Here is a 20994-nt window from a genome sequence, read left to right on the forward strand (position 1 = left end):
AGCATTTTTTCATGCAAAACTCTCATTTTAATTCCCACAATAGCCCCTAGGGGGTAGTGTGGTAGACTAATGACAGTAATGGCCCCATTTTATCACACCTTGGACATCCTGTACCCAAGTTCTTTGCTAATTCCTGTCCATCTTGATTCAAGTAATAAAGTAGAGTGCTTGGACTTAGGGCTCGGTCTCTTATTCTTTTGGGACTCGGTCACTTCCAGGTGAACAAGCCCAGGAGAGCCCACTGAAGTATAAAACATTCCACAGAGGCAAACCTCATCAGCTGGCCAAACCCAACAGACCTGCAGATGTTGGGTGAGCACCAGCCATACCCAGACAAGCCAGCCCCCACCAGAAGAACCACATGGCTGAACCCAGCCCAGACCGCTGAACTATAGCAATGTGAGCTAAGTAAATAGCTGTTTTGAGCCACTAAGCTTTGGAGCAGTCTGTTAAACATCAAAAGCTAACTGATACAGAGATACAATTATCCCAGTTTTAAAAATGAAGAAGCCAAGGGACAGGACAGATGGGGGATTTTCCCAAGGTCACAGAATTAAGAAGGGACAAAGTGATGAACTGAGGCTGTCTTGCTCAGATGTGGCTCTCTTAACCACTAGGCAATTCTGAAAACCAAAGTGAAGAGCTAGCTGTATGTGAGATGACCAGGTGTACGTACCTAAGTTAGGAGAGTGAGAAGGGGCTTTCTGAGGAAATGCCATTTTGGCTAGGCCTAATTTAGCCACATAAAGAAAGCGAGGAAGAACTTTTCAGACACAGGAAACAGCATGGGTGAAGATCACAAGATAAGCAAGAGCTTGGTGCATCGGTGGGGGTGGGACTATGCTAAACTGGTGGGTGGGGTACATTAATTGAAGGGTGGGGAAGTTACAGGAGGTGAGGTTAGAAATGGTAGGTGTCAGAACCTGCCAGATCTTAGAGTGATGCTGAAAGATTTTATTCTAAAGAAACAAGAAAGCCACTGGAGACATTTCAGCAGAGACGTGTCAGGCTCTGGTTTCTTCCAGGGAGCGGGCCAAAGGAGTGACAAGAGGGGACTGAACCGGAGCCGGGACCTGTGGTGCATCTGCTAGGTGCTAGCTATTATTATACTTGGCACTTGACTCCACAACAACCATGAGGAATAGGTAACGTCTTTATCCCCAATTTAGAAAGAGGAAACTGAGGCTCAGGAATTGAATGATGAACTCTAGTTCACCCAAGAGAGCAAGTGCCGGGGCAGGATTGGGAACCAAGTCCTCGTGGCTCCAAGTTTCAACTCTCTGCCACTACCCTACACTTCCCAAAACAGGAGAAGTGGGAGAAAGAGCAAGGCCTTGGCAGTCAGGAGACCTGCATTCAAGCCCCAGCTCTGCCCTTTCTGATGGGGTGACCTCAATTCACTTCCTTTCTCTGAGTCTCGGTTGCAAGAGGGCCAAAGGCTGGGAACCAGCCAGGAACTAGGAGGATGAGGCAGCAGAAGGCAGAACTTGGTGGGCTGGTGGTGCCCAACTTACGGGACTTGAGAGAGACAAGGCAGTTAGTTGGGGTGGCAAGGCGGCACCAAAGGGCCCCAGACAAGGAGTGGCCTGCAGCACAGAGGCAGAGGCCAGAGGCTGTGACATCCAGCCTGGCACCAGCTCCCAGTGGGCCCCACCCTCACTTGACCCAGGCTGATGGACATTCCCTGGTGCATATGCCACAGAGAGGCTCCTGCCCATCGTGGAAAGGAGGGTCACAGAGATCTCTGTTAAAGATACCTGTGTCTTCCTCCATCTTCCCTCTCCTCCAGATCCAAGATTCACTGAATGGCCCTGGGTCCCCCCCCCCATACACACACCATACCCATGTGCACACACTCAGCAGTCATGTACAAACCCCAACCATACATATATACCCATGTGCATGCACACACATGTTCATGCACATGCATACACGCGCACACACACACACACACACACACACATCCTATAAAAAACCCAGCAGGGGCCCTGGCCGGTTGGCTCGTGGTAGAGCATCGGCCTGGCATGCAGGAGTCCTGGGTTTGATTCCTGGCCAGGGCACACAGGAGAAGCACCCATCTGCTTCTCCACCCCTCCCACTCTCCTTCCTCTCTATCTCTCTCTTCCCTTCCCGCAGCCAAGGCTCCATTGGAGCAAAGTTGGCCTGGGCGCTGAGGATGGCTCTGTGGCCTCTGCCTCAGGCAATAGAATGGCACTGGTTGCAACAGAGCAGTGCCCCAGATGGGCAGAGCATCGCCCCCTGGTGGGCATGCCGGGTGGATCCCGGTCGGGCGCATGCGGGAGTCTGTCTGACTGCCTCCCCGTTTCCAACTTCAGAAAAATACAAAGGGGAATAAAAAGAAAAAAAAACCAGCAGGAAGAAAAGGAACCAGGGAAAAGGGAAGGATTCCACCTCTCTAATAACCTGAGGGGCCTGGGCTGAGTTTTTCATTTTGGGGGTGCAGCAGGCAATGAGACAAGCTGCAGATTTGGTTGTCATCCTAGGGCCTACACCTGTCTCCAGAAAGCACCTGGAAGCGCACTGAGCTCTGTCTACTAGGACAGCTTTAGTGGGGGCTGGGTGTGGGGGCTGGGCAGAGGGCCTTCAGAGCCCTCCAGGCCTCCGTGAGGATTAAGTGAGATGATGAATGTGAAAGCACTTGGTAAACTGTAACAGTGCTATGCAAACGTTAGCGGCTCCGGGGGGCTCCGGGGCCAAGAGAGACCGTGCCTTGCCCCTTGCCGTGCAGGATGGCCAAGCTGGGCTACAGGCATGCGGAGCCCCGCTGACCCTTCACAGCCCAGGGCCTGGTTGGCTAGAGGTGGAAAACTGGGGAAGGCTCTGAAACCTCACAAGGATGATGACACCACCCAGGGTGGGGTCAAAGGAGGTAACACCGCGAAGTCCCTCGGCTGACCGGAAGCCAAGCCGGGACTACGCGTTTGTCTCATTTCTCAGCAAAGGCCCTTACCCAGAGTAGTCATTTTTTACAATGTCCCTGGCACACGCTTAGAACTCACTCAGTAAAGGTCAGTCTCCTTCCTTTTCTTTGGAATGCCTCCTTCTCAAATCTCTGTCCCTTTTAAGCCTGAGGCTCCATCATCTTTGACCCCTAAAGTTTCGGAGAACTTTCTATACACAGGCAGAGGTATGCTTGTTTCAAATACAGATTCCTGGGTGCTCTTGGGAAAATGGCAGTTCAGTTGGTCCAGAATGAGGCCCAGGTATCTGCATTCTGATTAGGTGTCTTTCCTCCACCCTTTGCCTCCCACTCCTAAGATTTTGATGCACAGGATGTGCAGTGAGGCATCAGTCCGGGCGATTCCCCTCCACTTTCTAGCTGCTCGCTGATTGGTAGATGGGAGTGAGGCACCTCCCACCCTACCCTTCTCCCTGACTCTCCACACCCAGCCTGAGGGGAAAGGAGAAGCTGAGAAGACAGGACTCAGGCCTGAGGAGCCCCAAGGACTGAAAGGGTTGGGGGGACGAAGGAGTCAGTGAGCTGGAGAATGAGACAGGAAATCCTCAGGAATAAATACAGCAATAAAGGAGCATCGGCTAGAAGCAACAGAGTGATTCTTATTGTTGAAATTATCTTTAAAACTTTTCATTTGAATCTGTTTAATAAGAGAAGGCTTACCCTAAGGAAGAGGTTTATTTTTTTTGTGTTTTTTTTTTATGTGACTTGGGAGCTGAATTGGAAAGAACATTGCAACTAAGATATTAAAAAGGGGATTAAGCCAAACCACTGGTGGCCCATCTCTGCAGGCTCCCACAACCTATGACACAAGTCCCAAAACCATAAAATTAAATTAAAAAGGGGGACACAGGACGTGGGCCGTTAATAATGATTCATCTTCCCTTCGCTGTTAATGGTTCCCTGTGCTAAGCAGACACAGAAGGGCTATTCTAAAGGGCTCCTGGTGTCTGGGAAAGAGCCCTGGCCTTGAAGCCCTACCAGGTTTCTATTTCTGCTCTGCCCCATTTGAGCTGGTTGAGTCTGAGCAAGGTGCCTAACTTCTCTGGGCTTCAGCTTCCTCATCTGTAAAAGGGAGTAATACCGACCACCTACTGGAAAGTGTTGCTAAGACAATGAGATGAACAGAAAATTAAAATTCAGAGCCTAGCACATATCAAGTGCTCAAGAAAATGTTACTTCCCTTCTCTGCAGGTTGAGGCAGAAGGAGGGGGGAAAAAAACCTTGCAATGTCTTAGCTTATTGATATTCTGTCCCTGTGTCACTCAATGCTCCTTCTGAGATCGTGACTCCTTGCTTGGATCCTGGCCACCTCTGGGCCTCACTCACCCTCCTTGCAGTAGCATTTTTATGGTTCATCCATCATTCACTTCCTCACTCTCTTATATACACTGCATAGTCATCAAGTGCCAGGAACCCAGCCGGGTGCTAGGGAGACGAAGATGAGTAAGACACAGCCCTTGCCCTGAAGGAGCCATGGTCAAGTGGGGGAGGAGTGTTGTTGCCACAAAGCAGCGTACAGTGTGTGCCAGGTGCCCACCTTATCAGCAATCCCATGACAGAAATGCACCGACAAATCCAAATGGGATATTGTATCCTCCCTTCTGGCCAACGGTCAACTTGAGAGCTGGTTCTAAACTGACTTCCATTCCATCATCTTCATGTCCAGACCCTTCCACTTGGTCTCTCCTGATGAGCTCGCTGCTGATGGTGATGCTGCTGCTGCTGATGGTGATGGTGATGCTGCTGGTGGTGATGGTGCTGCTGCTGCTGCTGCTGCTGATGGTGATGCTGCTGCTGCTGCTGAGCTGATGGTGATGCTGCTGGTGGTGATAGTGATGACAACAGTGATGGCGATGATGATGAACCTAGAGTCCTCATCTTATGACAAGGGCTGTGTGGGCTTTCCATACCCTATTTCATTAACTTCCACAATTCTTTAAGGTGGTCACTACGACTTCTTTCATTTTTCAGATGAGGAAAATGGGGCGCAGAAAGTTTGAGTAACTTGGTTCCCACTAGGCAGTATGCTACGACTCAAATCTACCTGTCTCTTTATTTTATTGTTATCTGATATTGATCTTGTTATCACCTTTAAACCCTTAGGAAAGAGAGGAATGTAATTCTTTGAATTGAAAAGAGAAACATAGAAGAGGGAGGGAACAATGTTGAATAGGGTGAGCAGTGAACAGATTCGGAGGATGACACACTTATTCTTGGTCTTTTAAGGATGGGTAGGATTTCAGTAGACAGAGATATGGATGAAAGGCATTTTGGGTAGCGTGGACTAATCTGAACAAAGGCAAGGAGAGGTGCACCTGCTGGTAGCTCATCTTAGTTACAGAGAATGGGGAGAAGAGCAGCAAGATGTACATCTCCAGATGCAGGTAAGGCTAACTACTACAGCCCGTGAATCCAGGTCAGGGATTCAGAAGACAATGAAGGAGTCATGGAAGGTGCTGGAACCACACTGTTGATGAGCTTCAGAAAGATGAAACTGGCCAAGGGGGAAGGACATCCAGGAGGGAAAGAAACCAGACAAAGCAAGATGAGATGCTGTAACGATGACAGAAAAGGGATGAGCAGGAAGACTAGAAGTCAAAGGCTGTCATGAAGGTGACTGCAGGAGGCATGAGGAGACTGGAGGAGGGAAGGCTCAGAGGGCCTTGGACCTCTGTCTGCCAGCACCATTACATCCACCAGTTCACCTGAAAACCAGGATGGCGGTGCACTGCTGTCAGTGTGATTAGAGGCTGAGACTCATCCCTGGGAAGCTCAGGGGAAGGAAACACTTACATGCTGGGTCCAGGAGAAAAGGATTCCTATCTGGGCCCACGGTGGGTGGTCTCTGAAGTCATTCACAAAATATCGAGGGATGTAAGAATGTGTTTCAGTCACTGGGGTACAGAGCAGCTTTCCTCAGATTCTCAGAGAGGTGTCTGACCCCTCAAAGGGAGAAAATACAAGTCTTCAGAGCTGGCTTCTGCTCTAGGGCATCAGTCTGAGTTTGCAATATGAGTCTTGTCCTTATCACTCTTATCACTAAGTTTCAACCCCTCCCACAGCCATGGCCTAAATGGTTCAAGGGAGTTGGCCCCAGGCACTGAGGATGACTCCAGTGGCCTCTACCTCAAGTGCTAAAAATAGTTCAGTTGCCAAGCAATGGAGCAATGGCTCCAGATGAGCAGAGCATCACCCCATAAGGGGCTTGCTAGGTGGATCCTTGTTGGGGCGCATGCGAGAGTCTGTCTCTCTGCTTCCCTTCCTTTCCCTTAATAAAAAAAGAAGAAAATACTAATAATAATAAATAAAAGTTGGAATATATTACAAAACAACTTTTCCAGAAAAACTAGGATACTTTCAATTGTTTCAATAACAGCAGCACAAAGCATTGGTTTATTCCCTGGCACTGTGACAGCAACTATGAGTGTTTGCTGAATGAATCCATAAGTGACAGAATGAACAAATGCCACTTCACAGTCAAAGCAGTGGAGTCAACAGCAAATTCGAAGCCCCCAACTGAGGCTGTGCAGTTGTAGTGATGAGGGGGGATGAATGAATAAGTAATTGTAGAATGTGAGTCAGTAAGTAGCTGGCCACAATTCTCTAAGCCCAAATTCAAGACTAATTGAAAGATAACTGAACACAATTCTGTAGTTTAACTGACACTAGACAGAACTATCGATTTCTCCCCTAAAGCCAGTTTCTTCTTGTTTCTTCTCCACCTCCATAAATGGTGCCACCATCCAACCTGCAGCTCAAGGAGAAAACTTCAAGTCAGCCTTGATGTCTCTGTTTGTGTGCCCCAAAGCATCAGCAGATTTGTTGGCTCCTCTCAAAATACACACTGAATCCCCCACTTTTTCCATCCCCAACACAATCTCTGATGCAGGCGCCACCACCTGCCTCGCCTGGACTACTGTAGCATCTTCCAAGAGATCTCCCCACTTCCTCTCTCACATGCCTGCAAACTCTCTTCCTGCAGCAGCTGGAGAGATCCTTAAAAATTAAGGGGGAATCTGATCTGATCAAATTATACTCCCTTGCCCCCAAACCTCCAAAGGGTGTCCAAACATGGAGATTTCAATATAAACTTCCTATAGTGGTCTTCCAGTCTTTCTAAGACATTGCCTATCTCCTATCCCCATCACTCAATATATACCCCAGCCCTGCTGTCCCTCTCTAAGCCACGCCCACCTCAGGGTCTTTGCAGCTTGTCTTCTTTCTGCCTGACATCCTTCCCCAGATCTTCAGCTGATTGGTTCCTTCTAGGTATACAGATGTCACCTCAAATGACCCCCTTCCTCTTCCTCCTTGAATTCTCCCCCACCCCCCACCCCCCATCTAAAGACATTGTCCCTACTACTGCACTTGGTTTTATTTCTGTCAGGGCACTCATGGCTATCTGCAAGTACCTGGTTTATTATTGATTTAGTCTATCTAGAACACCAATGATTTTCACATCTGAAAAAAAAAAGTTATCCTAGTCTTTTAATTTCTTGTATTCTATTTCTCTCCCCTACTTGGTGCCATCTTTTAACATCCAAAGGGGTATTGAGAGGAATAAGGGCTAGACTTGGGTTGGAGTCCTAAGAACAGAATCCAGATCAGTGGGTATTAGTCTGACAGTGTAAGAAGAAAGTGGTCTTTTGACAGTCAGGGTCCATAACAAGGGAAAGGACTACTTTAGGAAGTGTACATAAGTGCAGAAGTGGACAACCACTTGGCAAGAATGTTGAGGAGGGACTTAAGTAGCAGAAGATGGCCTCCAAGATCCCTTTCAAACTTGAGATGTCTGGGTTTTTGAAATATATACAAACACAGTAAAAAAAATTTTCTGGTTAACAAGAGTTTTAAAACACACTTATCTAGCTGCCCCATAGCAGAAAACATCTCCAAAATTAGGTCTACAAGTTAAGCAATAGGTTAGCTGAGAGGGGTCTTATGGATTTAAAAATCTGTTATCTATGTGTGATTATCCAGAATATAAGACTGTCAAATATATGGACTGTCCAAAAAAAGATGCTTCAATTCTAGCACTATCACATAGTGGCTAAGATAGTCCTGGGTTTTCTCTCTGAAACCCCACCACTGCCTAACTGTAGGGCCTTGGGAGAAGAAATGAACTCCTCCAAACATGTGTAAAAAGGATATTATTTAAAAACAGGGAAAGAGGCCCTGGCTGGTTGGCTCAGCAGTAGAGTGTCAGCCCAGAGTGTGGAAGTCCTGGGCTCGATTCCCATTAGGACACACAGGAAAAGTGACCATCCATTTCTCCACCCCTCCCCCTTCTCTCTCGCTCTCTCTCTCTCTTTTCCCCTCCAGCAGCCATGGCTAGAATAGCTCGAGCAAAAGTTGGCCCCACGTGTTGAGGATGGCTCCATGGCCTCGCCTCAGGTGCTAAAGTAGTTTGGTTGCTGAGCAACAGAGCAGTGATCCTAGATGGGCAGAGCATAGCCCAGTAGGGGGCTTGCTGGGTGGATCCCGGTCAGGCGCATGCAGAAGTCTATCTCTCTGCCTCCCCCCACCTCTCATTTAATAATAAATAAAATAAAATAAAAACAGGAGAAAGAGACATTGAAACAAGAATGGCATAAATTTGATAATGAAACTCAGTGACAGACACACAGCCTTTCACTATTCTACTCTATTTGATACACTTGAAAATCTGTGTAATAAAAAGTAAAAAGAGGGGGAGTTTAAAATAGCACCCACCCCATATAATAATTGTAGGGCTTGAAGAAATCATCACCATTACGAGAAATTTTTGCAAATCCTAGTTATTACCAGGAATGTTTAAATATCCCATTTAATCATCCCAGCAACCCTGTGAAATGCATAGTAATCATCTTCATTTGGCAGATGAGGAAACTGAAGCTCGCATCAATTAGACAAATCCCGCAGCTGGCACGGGGCTGAAATGCGATCTGAAACCACAGTGATCTGGCTCCACCATCACAGCTGCCTGTCTCTCAAGAACAGCTCATTGTGCTCTACCTGGTTGGTATCTACATGATTATGATATCATTTGTTCATCTAAGGCAGTGGTTTCCCAGCTCTTTTCTCGGTAGCAGAACCCTGTTTCCAAATGCAGTCTTAACTCGGGACTCCAGTAAGTAAAAGTTATAAAAGCAGAACAGCTCTGGCTAAAGATTGGATTGGGGCCCATCCACTAGCCCACTTGACTCCAGGGCGACCCCTGTCGCACCCTAGGGTCTAGGAGCGTAGTGTGAAAACACCAGGTGGAAGCCAACAACAACAGACAACTCCAATCCTGAGAATTACATTTAAGGAGAGCCTCATTTGTATAATACAGTTTTCAGTCTCTTGCCTCCCATCACATTTGGTCCTCATTATCGACTCTGAGGTGGACAAAGCAGAGCATATCATCCTCAGTTGGCAGATGAAAAAATCAAGGCCAAATGGAATTAAGCAACTGGCCAAAGGTGCGTCAGTTCACTTTTCGGCCAAGAGCAGACTGGAAATAAGAGTCTTGTCTCCATTAACTAGGTGTGACCTGGCGGAGAGGGTGCCATCTATTGGAAATTGCCACTGACCCTGGTTCACCAAGTGGACAATCAGCTCCTTGGCCACTGACAGCCTGAGCACAGCCCATGGGACCCCTTCCAAGACCCTGCCCCAGAGCAGATGGCAATGGGCAGGGGAGAGGAGCTCAGGGCCACCATAGGGCTGGACAGCAAGATTTGGGAGGTAGTCAAGCCATTCCCGTCCCAGCCACATCATGCTGAGCACAGGACAGAAGCAATAACAGCCAAAGTGCCCTCTACCTTTGTCTGCAGCCTGAAAAGGGATAGCAGGTGGTATAGACCTGGGTAGCAGTTACACATTGCCTTTCTTCTTAGCTCTTGCCTAGAAATCTCTAAACCAGATGCAGCTACTAATTGCCTGAATGGTTCCCCCCACTCCAGAGCAGCTCTGAACTGAGCTGGAGCATGTGTTGGAAAAGGCAACACTTAATTATCACTTAGTCTTTAATTAGCACTTAATTATTAACACTTAATCCATCTGTAAAATGGGGACACTAGTACCTGCCTCATAGGGGCTCCGGGAGGATTAATGAATGTTTGTAGCCCACTTTGAGGATGCAAGGCATTGAACAAGTGCTCAATAGCGGCAGTGATAACCATAGCACATGTGCTTGCTTTTCCTAACGAGATCCCCCCTCCTTGTGACTATCTATCCCCAACAATATTTGCTCAACTTTGCCCTGCTGGAGAAACATTCAGCTCTGTGTTAACCAGACACAGGATTCCCCATCCAGGAAACGGGCTATTTTCAGCCATCTCCCACACTTTAATTTTCTATTATGTCCTCTGAATATGTCAATGCCTTCCCAGTAAATATTTTGATGTGCGCTCTTGCAGCGGCTTCTGTGGAGTCTGAATGGGACAGCTGCTCCCTGTATTAGGGAATTCCAGATGTGGTTTAAAACCGCGAGACTCATCTGTGCTAATGCCTTGCCTCTGGAGGCGGGAGGGGAAGGAATCTTCTAGTTGTCTTTGGGGAGAGTCATGGGCATCTAACCCTGGGCCCTGGTGAGGGTGGTTTTTCAAGGTCCTCAAATTCACAACTGGTTGTTTACGCCTTTAAGATGAGAACTATCCCCTTAGTGGCTGGTAAATAGGCAGCAGAAAGAGAGCCCCAACCTAGCCCTTCCCCCAGGTAACTTCAAGACCCTGTTAACTCTCCTATAGAGATTGGACAAAGGACTGTGGGTGGCGGTGGAGGAAAAGTATATAACCTTTAAGGTTAAACCAGACAGAAGAATAGGTGGAAACATCCCCCCAGAAGGTCTGACCTCCTCTCCTCCCTCCTCCCTTGGTGCCAGCCATGCTGGTGGGGGGAAAGGGGACACTCACTCTTCTTGGAAGCTGTGCCCCTTGTTTCTTGGGGTCTCAGCCATGGGGGGAGAGAGCTGCTCCTTTGAGGTCCAGGGCTGCAAGGCCTCAGGCAGGCCCTGAACTCTCTTCCAGATTTCATGGCAAGCCTTGTCTAGGCTGTCTTGGGGTGTGTCCTGGTGGATCCAGATGTATCTGGGGAACGGGCCCAGGGCGGAGGGCCGCTTGGCCACCAGAGCCAAGGACGAAGAGAGCCCGTTCCCACTGGCCATCCTCCTCCTTTCTTCTTGGAAGCCGCTTTGTCCACCCAGGGCTCGAAGACAGAGGGACCATCCACCACCGCCCTTCATGCACCAGAAGGGGAGACGGGGATGGGGCAGAGGCAGTTCAGTTCTGTCTGGCTGTTGCCCAGCAAAGTGACTGTGTTCAGAGGCCTCCAACTCGCGTGTGAGGGGTGGATGGAGATCAGCTTTCTTTTGCAGAGGGGGAGCTTATCTTGATTTGTTTTTATTTGCTCTTTTCTGACTTTTGTCCCCCTCCCCCTCTCCCTGAGAAGAAAATATTTTAAAGTCAACAAAAACCAGTAGCTTAGTAACGTTGAAATCCCCCTGAGCTCAGGAACTAGGTGTCTAGGTGGGCAGAATGACATCTGGGAACACCTGGAGGGGGAGGGCTGGCTCTCCCCACAATCCCTGGCACACCCCAGGTGCCACAGGCCTGTGACAGCTTGCAACTCCTGGGGCTCAACCCATTCTTGCCCCCTAAACCTCGAGGATGACTGGGTGAGGGGCTGGCACTATGCTAGTCACCTTGAGGGCAGGAGCTCTCCATTGCGCTCTCACTCCAGCCTTCCCAAGGACCTCCTCGCGGGAGGGCAAACGGCTTCGCCCTGGCGGGTAGCCTAGCCTGATCCCTTCTTCAACACTGGGCAGGAAAGCGCCCAAGTGTCCAGTGCCCGCCCAGGCCTGCGGCCCCAGCAGACACCTGTCAGGCCCCGAGGCCGGCTGCAAACCTCCAGGGAAGGGTCCTCACGCCTTAAAAGGGCGCTGTTTTGCTTGTGATGGCTCCCACACCCTTCCTGTCCAGCGCTGGAATTCCTTGGTGGGTTTCAAATGCAACGGCTCAGTGCGCGCGCGCTCGCGCGCGCGCATGCACGGGCGCCCCGAGTTCAGCATCCCCTCCGGTGGAATGGGGATAGGTGGGTGCCCAGAGGACCCCAGAGCGCTTTATCCCCTTAGAAGTCAAGGACACTGCACCCCAGCCTGCCCTGCTACTCCTCTCAAATCTCTGCGCCTGTCAGGAGCCCTGCCTCTGAACTGATCACCTGATTTTACCCCTAACTGTCATTTTTAAAGGACGCCTACTGTGTGCCGCGCGCAAAGCTTCCTGTGTTGTCATATTCAATCAAAACAAGTTGACGAAGTTAGTATCATTGCTTCTTCTCATTCTACATTTGAGGAAGTCAAGTATCGAAGTCATAAAAGGGTGTTTCCAAGACCCACTAGGAAGGGCGGAGCTGGGATTCAATCTCAACCTCCTCCCCCGCCCCTCCCCATCCCTGCTCTCAGTCACTGAGACTGACCCTGCCTGCCTGCCCGGAAGCCCCTAGCAGTGGGGGCCAGGGGCGGAGGTGCAGACAGAAGCTGTAAGTTTCCAGTTTGCTGCTCAGTACTCTCTTCTCCTCACTGACACAGCGGTTCTTTCTGCGGGAATCTTCGGCTCCCAGGAGCCAGGGCTTGTGCCTTCAGTATTTTCCCAGAAAAGAACAGGCCAGAGGGTGGACAGGATTAATACATGTGAATAGAGGAGATGGCAGCCTCTACTAGATGATGGTTGGAGCCCTGATATTGCCATTTCCTACTCGTGTGACCCTAACAACTTTCTTCACTTCTCCCGTTCTCATTCCTTAGGTTCCCAAATATTGATGCAGCCCTTCCCCTGTGAAGGTGAGCTGCTGGGTGGGCACTGAGGAAGTCTGAAGGCCAACAAAGCTGGTGCCCTCCCCAATCTCAGGGAGCCTATATCCTAGTGTAGGGAGACAGATCACAAACTCTCAACGCCAGTAAATAAGCAGCAATTACAGTTGGCATAGGGCTCTGATGGGAACACACCAATAAAGCGAGGCAATGGGGAGAGGACCCATGGCAACTTTAGATGGTAGTCCAGGCAGGCATCTTGGCAGAGGTAACATTTGAGATGACACAGAAGGGTGAGAAGGAATTCTTTTCTGTAAAACGGTGTTAATAAATTATTATAAAGATCACATTTCTGGCACTTAATAAGCACTCAGTAAATATGTGTTGGCTAAATTAATAGTATACTGTACAGAAAGTGTTGGACATACAGTAGGTGCCCAATACACAATCTTGCTCTTTACAGAGCGCCTAAGTTCCTGGAAATGTTGACTAAATTTTGAAATCCAAGCTTCATTCCCCTTTGATTTTCATTATAAAATGGAAGATGTGTTCCTTGGGGGAAAATTCCCAGGACCTAGACTGAATAAAATTATAGTTAAGAATGTAGAGAACCTTTTAAAATAGTGTATTTAAAGGAAAAGTGATAATTTCTGATGAAATATTAATAGTTCCGAAAATGTCACTCAGTGTTTGTGCTGCTTGGCATTTGGTTGGCTAACACCCATGTGTGGAGCAGAACACCAGTAACCCAGCACTGCCCAGGCCACAGGATTCGGGAAAGTTGACCAGCTCACTGTAAAACACAGTAGGGATGAGGGACATCTTGAAGCACACAGGGAAGGTTTCTAGAAGAGTCTGCAAACAACTTAAATGAGGTACTCAGAAACAGTATAAAGCTATGTCTAATATGGTAGCCACTAGCCACATGGGGCTACTTATTTTAATGTAAATTAATGTTTCAGTTCCTTAGTTACATTAGCCGTATTTCAAGAGCCACATGTGGCTTGTGGCTACTATATTGGACAGCATAGAGAATATTTTCATTATGACCAACCAAGCAGACTCTAGAAGCAGACCACCTAGGTTCAAACTCTGAATTCATGTTTTCTGGCAATGCAGGAGAAGACAAGTTACTCTGTGCCTTGGTGTATTACTTTGCTAGGGCTGCCATTGAAAGGTACTGCCATTGAAAGGGATGGCCTCACCATCCCCCCACCACTGTAAAATTTATTTGAAAAAAATCTTTACAAAAAAAGTACTACAAGACAAATGGCTTAAACAATAGAAATGCATTTCCTCACAGTCCTGGAGGCTAGACTTCTAAGATCAAGGTATCAGGATTAAGGCCCATCCTGATGACCTCATTTTACCTTATAACCACACTTGTAAGTTCTGATCTCTAAAGAGTCACATTCTGAGGTACTGTACTACAACCTATGTATTTTGGAGGAGACGCCGGTCAGCTCATAACACTTGGTCTTCTCATCTGTAAAATGGATTGATGATGATGATGATACTAATAATAATAATAATAAAATCTTGTTTTGTAGAATTGTTGTAGATACTTTTTTACTAAGTAATTACTTCACACATGGAAAGTTCCAAGAATCACAAAAAAAAACTCCCCACATATGGCACATAAAAGTGCTATGTATTAGTTTCCTTGATGATTACATTGAAATGTGTGCACTAGAGTTTCTAAATAACAGATTCTGTGCTCTGTGTAGGAAGGACTGAGAAATTTCTCTATGATGGAGGAATGGACTCAAATAATCAACTAAGCCTTTTCATGGGCCAAGGTAGTGCACTGTGCAGGCTGGGAGGAGACTAAGACCTCTGGGGTAGACACCGCCACAGGCTAGTGAGCTACACAGCAGGTGCAGGGAAGACCAAGTTTGGTCCAGTCTCTGTTTAACATGTCGGTCAACACCCAAGACATAGATATCTACGTGCCCAGTAGCATTCAAGGTGTTCTGAAGATAGAACAATAAAAAAAAAAATGAGCCTGGTCCCTGCCTTTTTTAGAGCTTGAAGTGGTCATGGGCACCATTTCTTCTAGAAATTACTTTTAGTTTGGGAAAATTCTTAAATGGCCCTTATTACCCTGGGTAGGTTGTGTCATCTCTCGTTTGCTCATCGGTGCAATAGAGATAATAAAATGCCAACCTTACAGGGTTGTGTGGGACCACTGAGACAATACGTGTACAGTGCTCACAGTAGTTAGTCTGGTACATGCTACGTACCCCATGGACGTTAGCTATCATTATTTAGGATTCTGTGATTCTTGCTGTTCTACTTTGGAACCAGGAACTCAGCAGGGGGCAATTCTGCCTACCTACTCTGCAGCCAAGTGCTCTGCTCACCTGGCTTCCGTCACGGAGACAAACAGGGCTAGGTTGGAGAATTCAGAGGGGAAAGCCTGGCACGGGGCCCCTTGCAGATCTTCGTGGGCCCTGAGCTTTGTAGATCCTGCCCCTCATCTAACATATTTTGCACACAGCAGCCTCCCAACCATACATATAACTTTGCAGCCGTGCAAGAAACTTCAAAAGATTTATGCTATTTTTCTTTTGAAAACTCTTGGCAGCAAGTAATTTATTTAATGTACAGTCAGTCCGCCACGATTTCTTCCTAATCTCCGTGCCTGCACGGGAAACTTTGCACAGGGAGAAAACTTCAACCTACAAATTGTCATCAAGTGTAATGAAATTTTTATGACGATTAAATTCAACAGTTTATGTAGTTGACATGATGTTCCATTTTGCACTTAATTAAATATTTACTGATTTCCACGTTGAGGTTTTCTCCTTTGTGTTGTGAAGCTAATAATCACATTTTCAGACCTCGGACTTGACGATGTCAATGGTGCCAAATAGGCCAAACTGCCCAGAGGTGGGCTGGTGCCCAGGGAGATTTCAGGCAACTGGTTTTTTTGTTTGTTTTTTGGGGTTTTTTTTTTTTGTATTTTTCTGAGGTTGGAAATGGGGAGGCAGTCAGACAGACTCCCGCATGCGCCCGCCCACCAGGGGGCGATGCTCTGCCCATCTGAGGTGTCGCTCTGCCACAATCAGAGCCATTCTAGCGCCTGAGGCAGAGGCCACAGAGCCATCCTCAGCACCCGGGCCATCTTTGCTCCAATGGAGCCTCAGCTGTGGGAGGGGAAGAGAGAGACAGAGAGGAAGGAGAGGGGGAGGGGTGGAGAAGCAGATGGGCGCTTCTCCTATGTGCCCTGGCCGGGAATCGAACCCAGGACTCCCGCACGCCAGGCCGACGCTCTACCACTGAGCCAACTGGCCAGGGCCCAGGCAACTGTTTTTGACGGACAGCATATCTTAGCTGGAGGAAGAGGAGCGTGCAGCCACAGCAATGGGCCTCCTCTGGATGTTGTCCCAGCAACTGAACCCTGCTGCAGAGTAGCAAGACCCTTCCCAGGACTTTGAAAAAGGCACCAGTCCTCTAGAAGCAAAGCTGTGACTCTATGGCTCCTCTCCCTTGGCAACACCATCAGCCGTCCCGATCATTTCCCAAGGGATCTCACCCCTCATTGTTGCATCCATTTGTTGCCCACATGTGGGGACATTGTTGAGAGCTCGGGCGGTTGAGACTGACACACCTGACTTTGAAGTCCTCTCCCGCTATGGACTAAAGGGCAGCCTTGCACACACTTAACGTCTCTGACATTTCATCAGCTGCAAAAAGACAAAAACAATAGACAGGTTCAGAGAGGGAGAGGGTTCCCTAGGGCCGTCCATGTAAAGTGCTCAGCACAGTGCCTGGCTCCCCGTGTGCCCGCAATAAAAGATACCAGTTTTTTGTTGTTATTATTAGCTGTTAACAAGCCGTGGCAGCCTGTGAGCTCTCCATTTCAAGTTAGGGAGAAGGAAGGCTATCGTTGGTGGAGGAAAAGAATGAGACTTGTCAGTGGAAGCTGAGGAAGGTAGCAAGAGTCAGAACCTAGCTGATCTTTCGCTTCCTCCTTTGGCCTTCCTGCCAGACTGCTGTCATGAGAGGTGCCCCAAGAATTCCTGGAGAGGCTCTGTAGGGGGTCCCCCCTCAATTAGAAGCTTGGTGTTCTGCCCTCCCTTCCATAACTTCTGTGCCAGGACTTTGTCACTAATGTGCATTCCTTTAAGATTTATGCTGGCTGACGGCTCAGATGATTTGAGACAGCTTTCAGATTAAAAATGTAAAAATTATGGCTTCAGAAAATAAGGCACAAACTGCCTGCGTCTAAAGGAAGCAGAAAGAGTTGCTCCTTTCAGGCATCTGAATTGGTCAGAACACAGGAGGTAATAAGGTAATAAAACCGGGCATCCCCGTGTCAGCTAAAGCAAAAATGGAAATACATCGAAAGACAGAGTTTTTATTTTCTGACAGCAGAAAACACACGTCTTCGTCTGCAGAAACAAAATGTTTCCTGGAAATAACCCCAAGCATGAATTTATCATGAGTTCTTTTATAAAGGACACTGAGTGACATAGTGGGCAATATATTCAATTCTGTTTTCATAAAGACAGAAATGCCATTAGGTTGGTCAGTTTCTCACACCAGGGTTTTCTGAAGACAGCATAACGTTAAATCATAACTCAGAGAAGGCACTTCTTTAAGAAACTCAGACAATGAAGTCTGGTAGAGGCACCTTTGGGTCCATTCCACAAACATTACTGAGCACCTACTCCAGCATCAGCCATCCAGCCAGCCAGCCAGCCAAGATCTACTGAATGCCCACCAGGTTCCAGACACCCTGAATGGCACGGTGCAGACTGCTTGTAAGCGCTGACACCTGGCCTGAGTTTTGAAGGGCAAGTAAGAAAATGGCAGATGCAGGAGAAGAAGCTCATTCCAAGCAGAGGCAGCGGCAGGCCCAGAGGCCCAGAGACAAAGGAGAGAGAAAGCACGGCTCATTTCAAGAATGCTAGAGCGTCCAAATGGCTGGAGCACAAGGGGCTGGGAAGTGTGGAAAAGGAGGCAGGTCATGGAGGCTCTAGTGGGGAGGGTCTCGCAGGGAGTTTGGCTTTCACTCTGCAGGCCCTGGGGACACTGCTAGGCGAAGGCAGGGGGCTGTGAAATCAGGTCAGTGTTTTAAAAAATAAATTGGTGGCAAAGCGGAAGATAGCTTGAATGGGGCAAGAGCAGAGTTGGGGTACTTGTTCTGCAGCTGTTACAAGGAACCAGAGAGATGATGGGGGCCCTGGCTGGGAACTGGAGATGTTAAGGAGGCAGAATTTAGAGGGCTTGGGGACTGGACAGATGTGGGGGCTGAGTGAGAGGGGAGTCCAAGGCTCCTAGGTTTCTGGCTCAGGAACAGGGGACATAGAAACAGCTTCCCAAGATGGGAGAGTGAGCAGAGGGGCAGGGGGCGCTGAAGGGTTAGAAGTGGGTGTGCGCAGTGATGAGTAGATTGGGGCAGAGCCTCTTCTGGGACATCCAGAGGAAAGAATGCCAGACACAATACAGGCACTGGGGACTTGGGAGACTCTACAGAAGTGTTCAGCCAACCAAGGGACTCCCAGTCCACTGGGGGGAGACAAGCGAAAAAGCCCACCATTACAGAGACTGGAGAGTCAGAACACAGAGGTACTGGTGCCTCCCTGCCCTTCCCCCAGTCCCAGGGACCTCGGAGAGTGGGCAGATCCTTCATGCTGTGTCTACCTCCCTGCCCTTGACCACACTGCTTTCTTCCTGGAAAGTGTCACTTCTCACCTGTCCCTCTCCTCAGGTGGAGCCAGGGGCCCTTCTCATTTCCATCACAGCCTGCATTTTTCCAGAGCCATTAACTAATCATCTCGATAAACTAACAGTCCTCCACCCCCACCCCCACCCCGAGGCAGGGACTCCTGGTTAAGACTTGTTCTTCTATTTATTTCTTCAGCACCTAGCACAGAGCCTGGCATGCAGACAGACTATTGTTTGTGGAGTGAACATATGAATGAATGAGCGAGGAGCAAGCGAATGACTGCACAGGGGACTACCGGGAAAACATGGAGGGGTATATATAGGTATTGCCAGCTGGTATAACACATCCCAATACTTCAGTGGTGTGAAAGGTCATTGCACATCTAAGGGGCCAGTGCAGGTGTCCCTGTTGTGTGAGTGACTTTCCTCCATAAGGTGATTTGGGATCTGGGTTTCTTCCATCTTGTGGCTCTGCCATCTCCTAGGGGGTCCAAAAGCTCTGTATGCAGCCCCAGCAGACGGAGGAAGAAGGGTGGGAGGAGTTTATGGAATAAGCCTGGAGGTGACACGCATCGATTCTGCTTACATTCCTTTCCCTGGGACCTGGTTGTAAGACTGCACCCGACTGCAAAGGGGAATGGAAAAGTGGCTCACCAGCCACTTTTCAGTGACATCAGCACTATTGACACTTTTGGCCAAATAATTTTTGGGTGTGGAGGGAAACTTCTTTGGACATTGTAGAATGTTTAGCAGCATCCCTGGCCTCTACGTCCTAGCTGCCAGTGGTGACAACTAAAAAGCATCTGCAGATGCTGCTAATGTCCCCTGGGGATAATATCCCCTTGGCTGAGAACCATTGCTCGGACAAGCATACGTCCTCGATGTCCAGCTAGCTGTCCATGCTGCAAAGGGCGTCTAACTCAGCAGGGTTGTGGGGAGTTTAGAAAAGTCTACCTGGGGAGGGTGACACTTGAACTTAATGAGGATTGGGAACCATTTGCCCCACACAGTGAAAGGGGAAAGGTTTTGCATTCCAAGGACAGAGCATGAGTAGAGCAGGGAGGCTTGATGGCATGGCTGACTGCAGGAACTTCAAGTAGAGATGACAGCCTAGCATAGGCCCTCTCCTGTGGATTATGGACTCAAATAGAAGAAAAATTGGACCTCGTTGCCACGAAAATGATCGCTGTCCCTTTTCTTGTTGCACAAATGCAGAATTTTCTGCAAGAAATATCACAGTTCAGTGGCCCCGGCATTTGGTGGCACTGGAGGAATGACCTAAGTGGACCCATCTTCTTTGTTTCTCCTGGTTGTTGGGGCCCACACAGCCTCCCCACAGTTAGTTCAGGACATTTCCCCCCTAAACTCCTTCTGTCACCTTTCCTTAGGAAAGCAGATCACTGTCATCTCTACAGTGACAGCCTTGCCCTTGGGAAATACTAGTTTCTGTCTAATCTTGCTCATGATTTAAAATCTCCGCTCTCCACTCAGACCCCAGGCTTTTCCTCTGAGTCCTCACCTTTGCTCTGGAACCCTGATCTGCACCCCTGCTTGCCCCAGGCTCCATTCTTGCCCTCATTGCCAGAGGATCCCCCTTGCTGGCTCTCTGTCTCTGTCTCTTTCAGAAGACTTTTACTTTGTTTTTGGCTCAGAATGAAAATTTCAAAGCATCAAGTCTACAGCCCCTACTTGAATCAAAGTTCTCCAGAGCATCAGTCCTTGTTTTGTTTTTTTTTCCCCCCCTGAAACAAACTCTGATCTTATCTGGATATTAGGCTTATCTTGGTGAGTCACTATACCTCACTGGACTATTTTTCTTTCTTTCCTTCCTTTTTTTTTTGCAATGTGACAGTGTGGTGTATAACTCTGACCCATGGCTGCTTATTGCTCCTGTGGACAATGAAAGGGGCAGGCAAGGAGCCAGTGCTGAGGTCTGGACTGAGCCATATTCTCCTAGAAAAGATAATCATCTCTTGGACTCCTGTCTCTCCCTTGCTCTGTAAAAATTTTCAGGGCCTTCATCTCTGCCTTTGCTACATCACTTCCAGCTCAAGCTATTGCAGTAACCTCCCAAGTGGTCCCCCCTTTTCCTGCCCCTTCCTTTCCTGTGCACGCCCCACGGAGAAGTCAGAGTACATGACAGGCTGTGCCACTTGGTCCCTATATCCTAGAAATGAAAAATACACCTCTCTGATATTCAGAGCTAGCCCCCTGTCCAGTCTCTCCTGCTAAAGCAGTCACACTATACACAACCTTAACAGACACCTCTTTAAATACATATTCTGACCGCCATGCATGCGCTCTCTCTCCTCCACCTGAAAAGTCCCCACCTGCTACCCCTTCCACCCCACCCTGTTATGGGCTGAATTGTGTCCTCCCCCAAAAATTCTAATGTAAAAGTCCTAATTCCAGAATGTGACTATATTTGGAAACAAAATTTTAAAGAGGTAACCAAGTTGAAATGAGATTTGGGTGGGCTCTAATCCAATATAAGTGGTGTCCTTATGAAAAGGTAAAATTTGGACACAGACACGCAGAGGAGAGACTATGTGAAGACACGGGGAGA

At 48.2% G+C, this 20994-nt stretch overlaps 1 protein-coding gene across 1 annotated transcript in view; it reads right to left on the minus strand.

The window, feature by feature from the left end:
• The window catches only part of C3H1orf94 (chromosome 3 C1orf94 homolog), a 38737-nt gene extending 27551 nt beyond the window's left edge, over positions 1-11186 (minus strand). The window contains exon 1 of the mRNA XM_066269724.1: positions 10858-11186. Within this exon, the coding sequence (XP_066125821.1) occupies positions 10858-11186 (329 nt within the window). The remainder of the gene's footprint in view (positions 1-10857) is intronic.
• Positions 11187-20994: the final 9808 nt, after the last annotated feature.

This window comes from Saccopteryx bilineata, chromosome 3, assembly GCF_036850765.1.
Source record: "Saccopteryx bilineata isolate mSacBil1 chromosome 3, mSacBil1_pri_phased_curated, whole genome shotgun sequence".
Lineage (NCBI taxonomy): Eukaryota > Metazoa > Chordata > Mammalia > Chiroptera > Emballonuridae > Saccopteryx > Saccopteryx bilineata.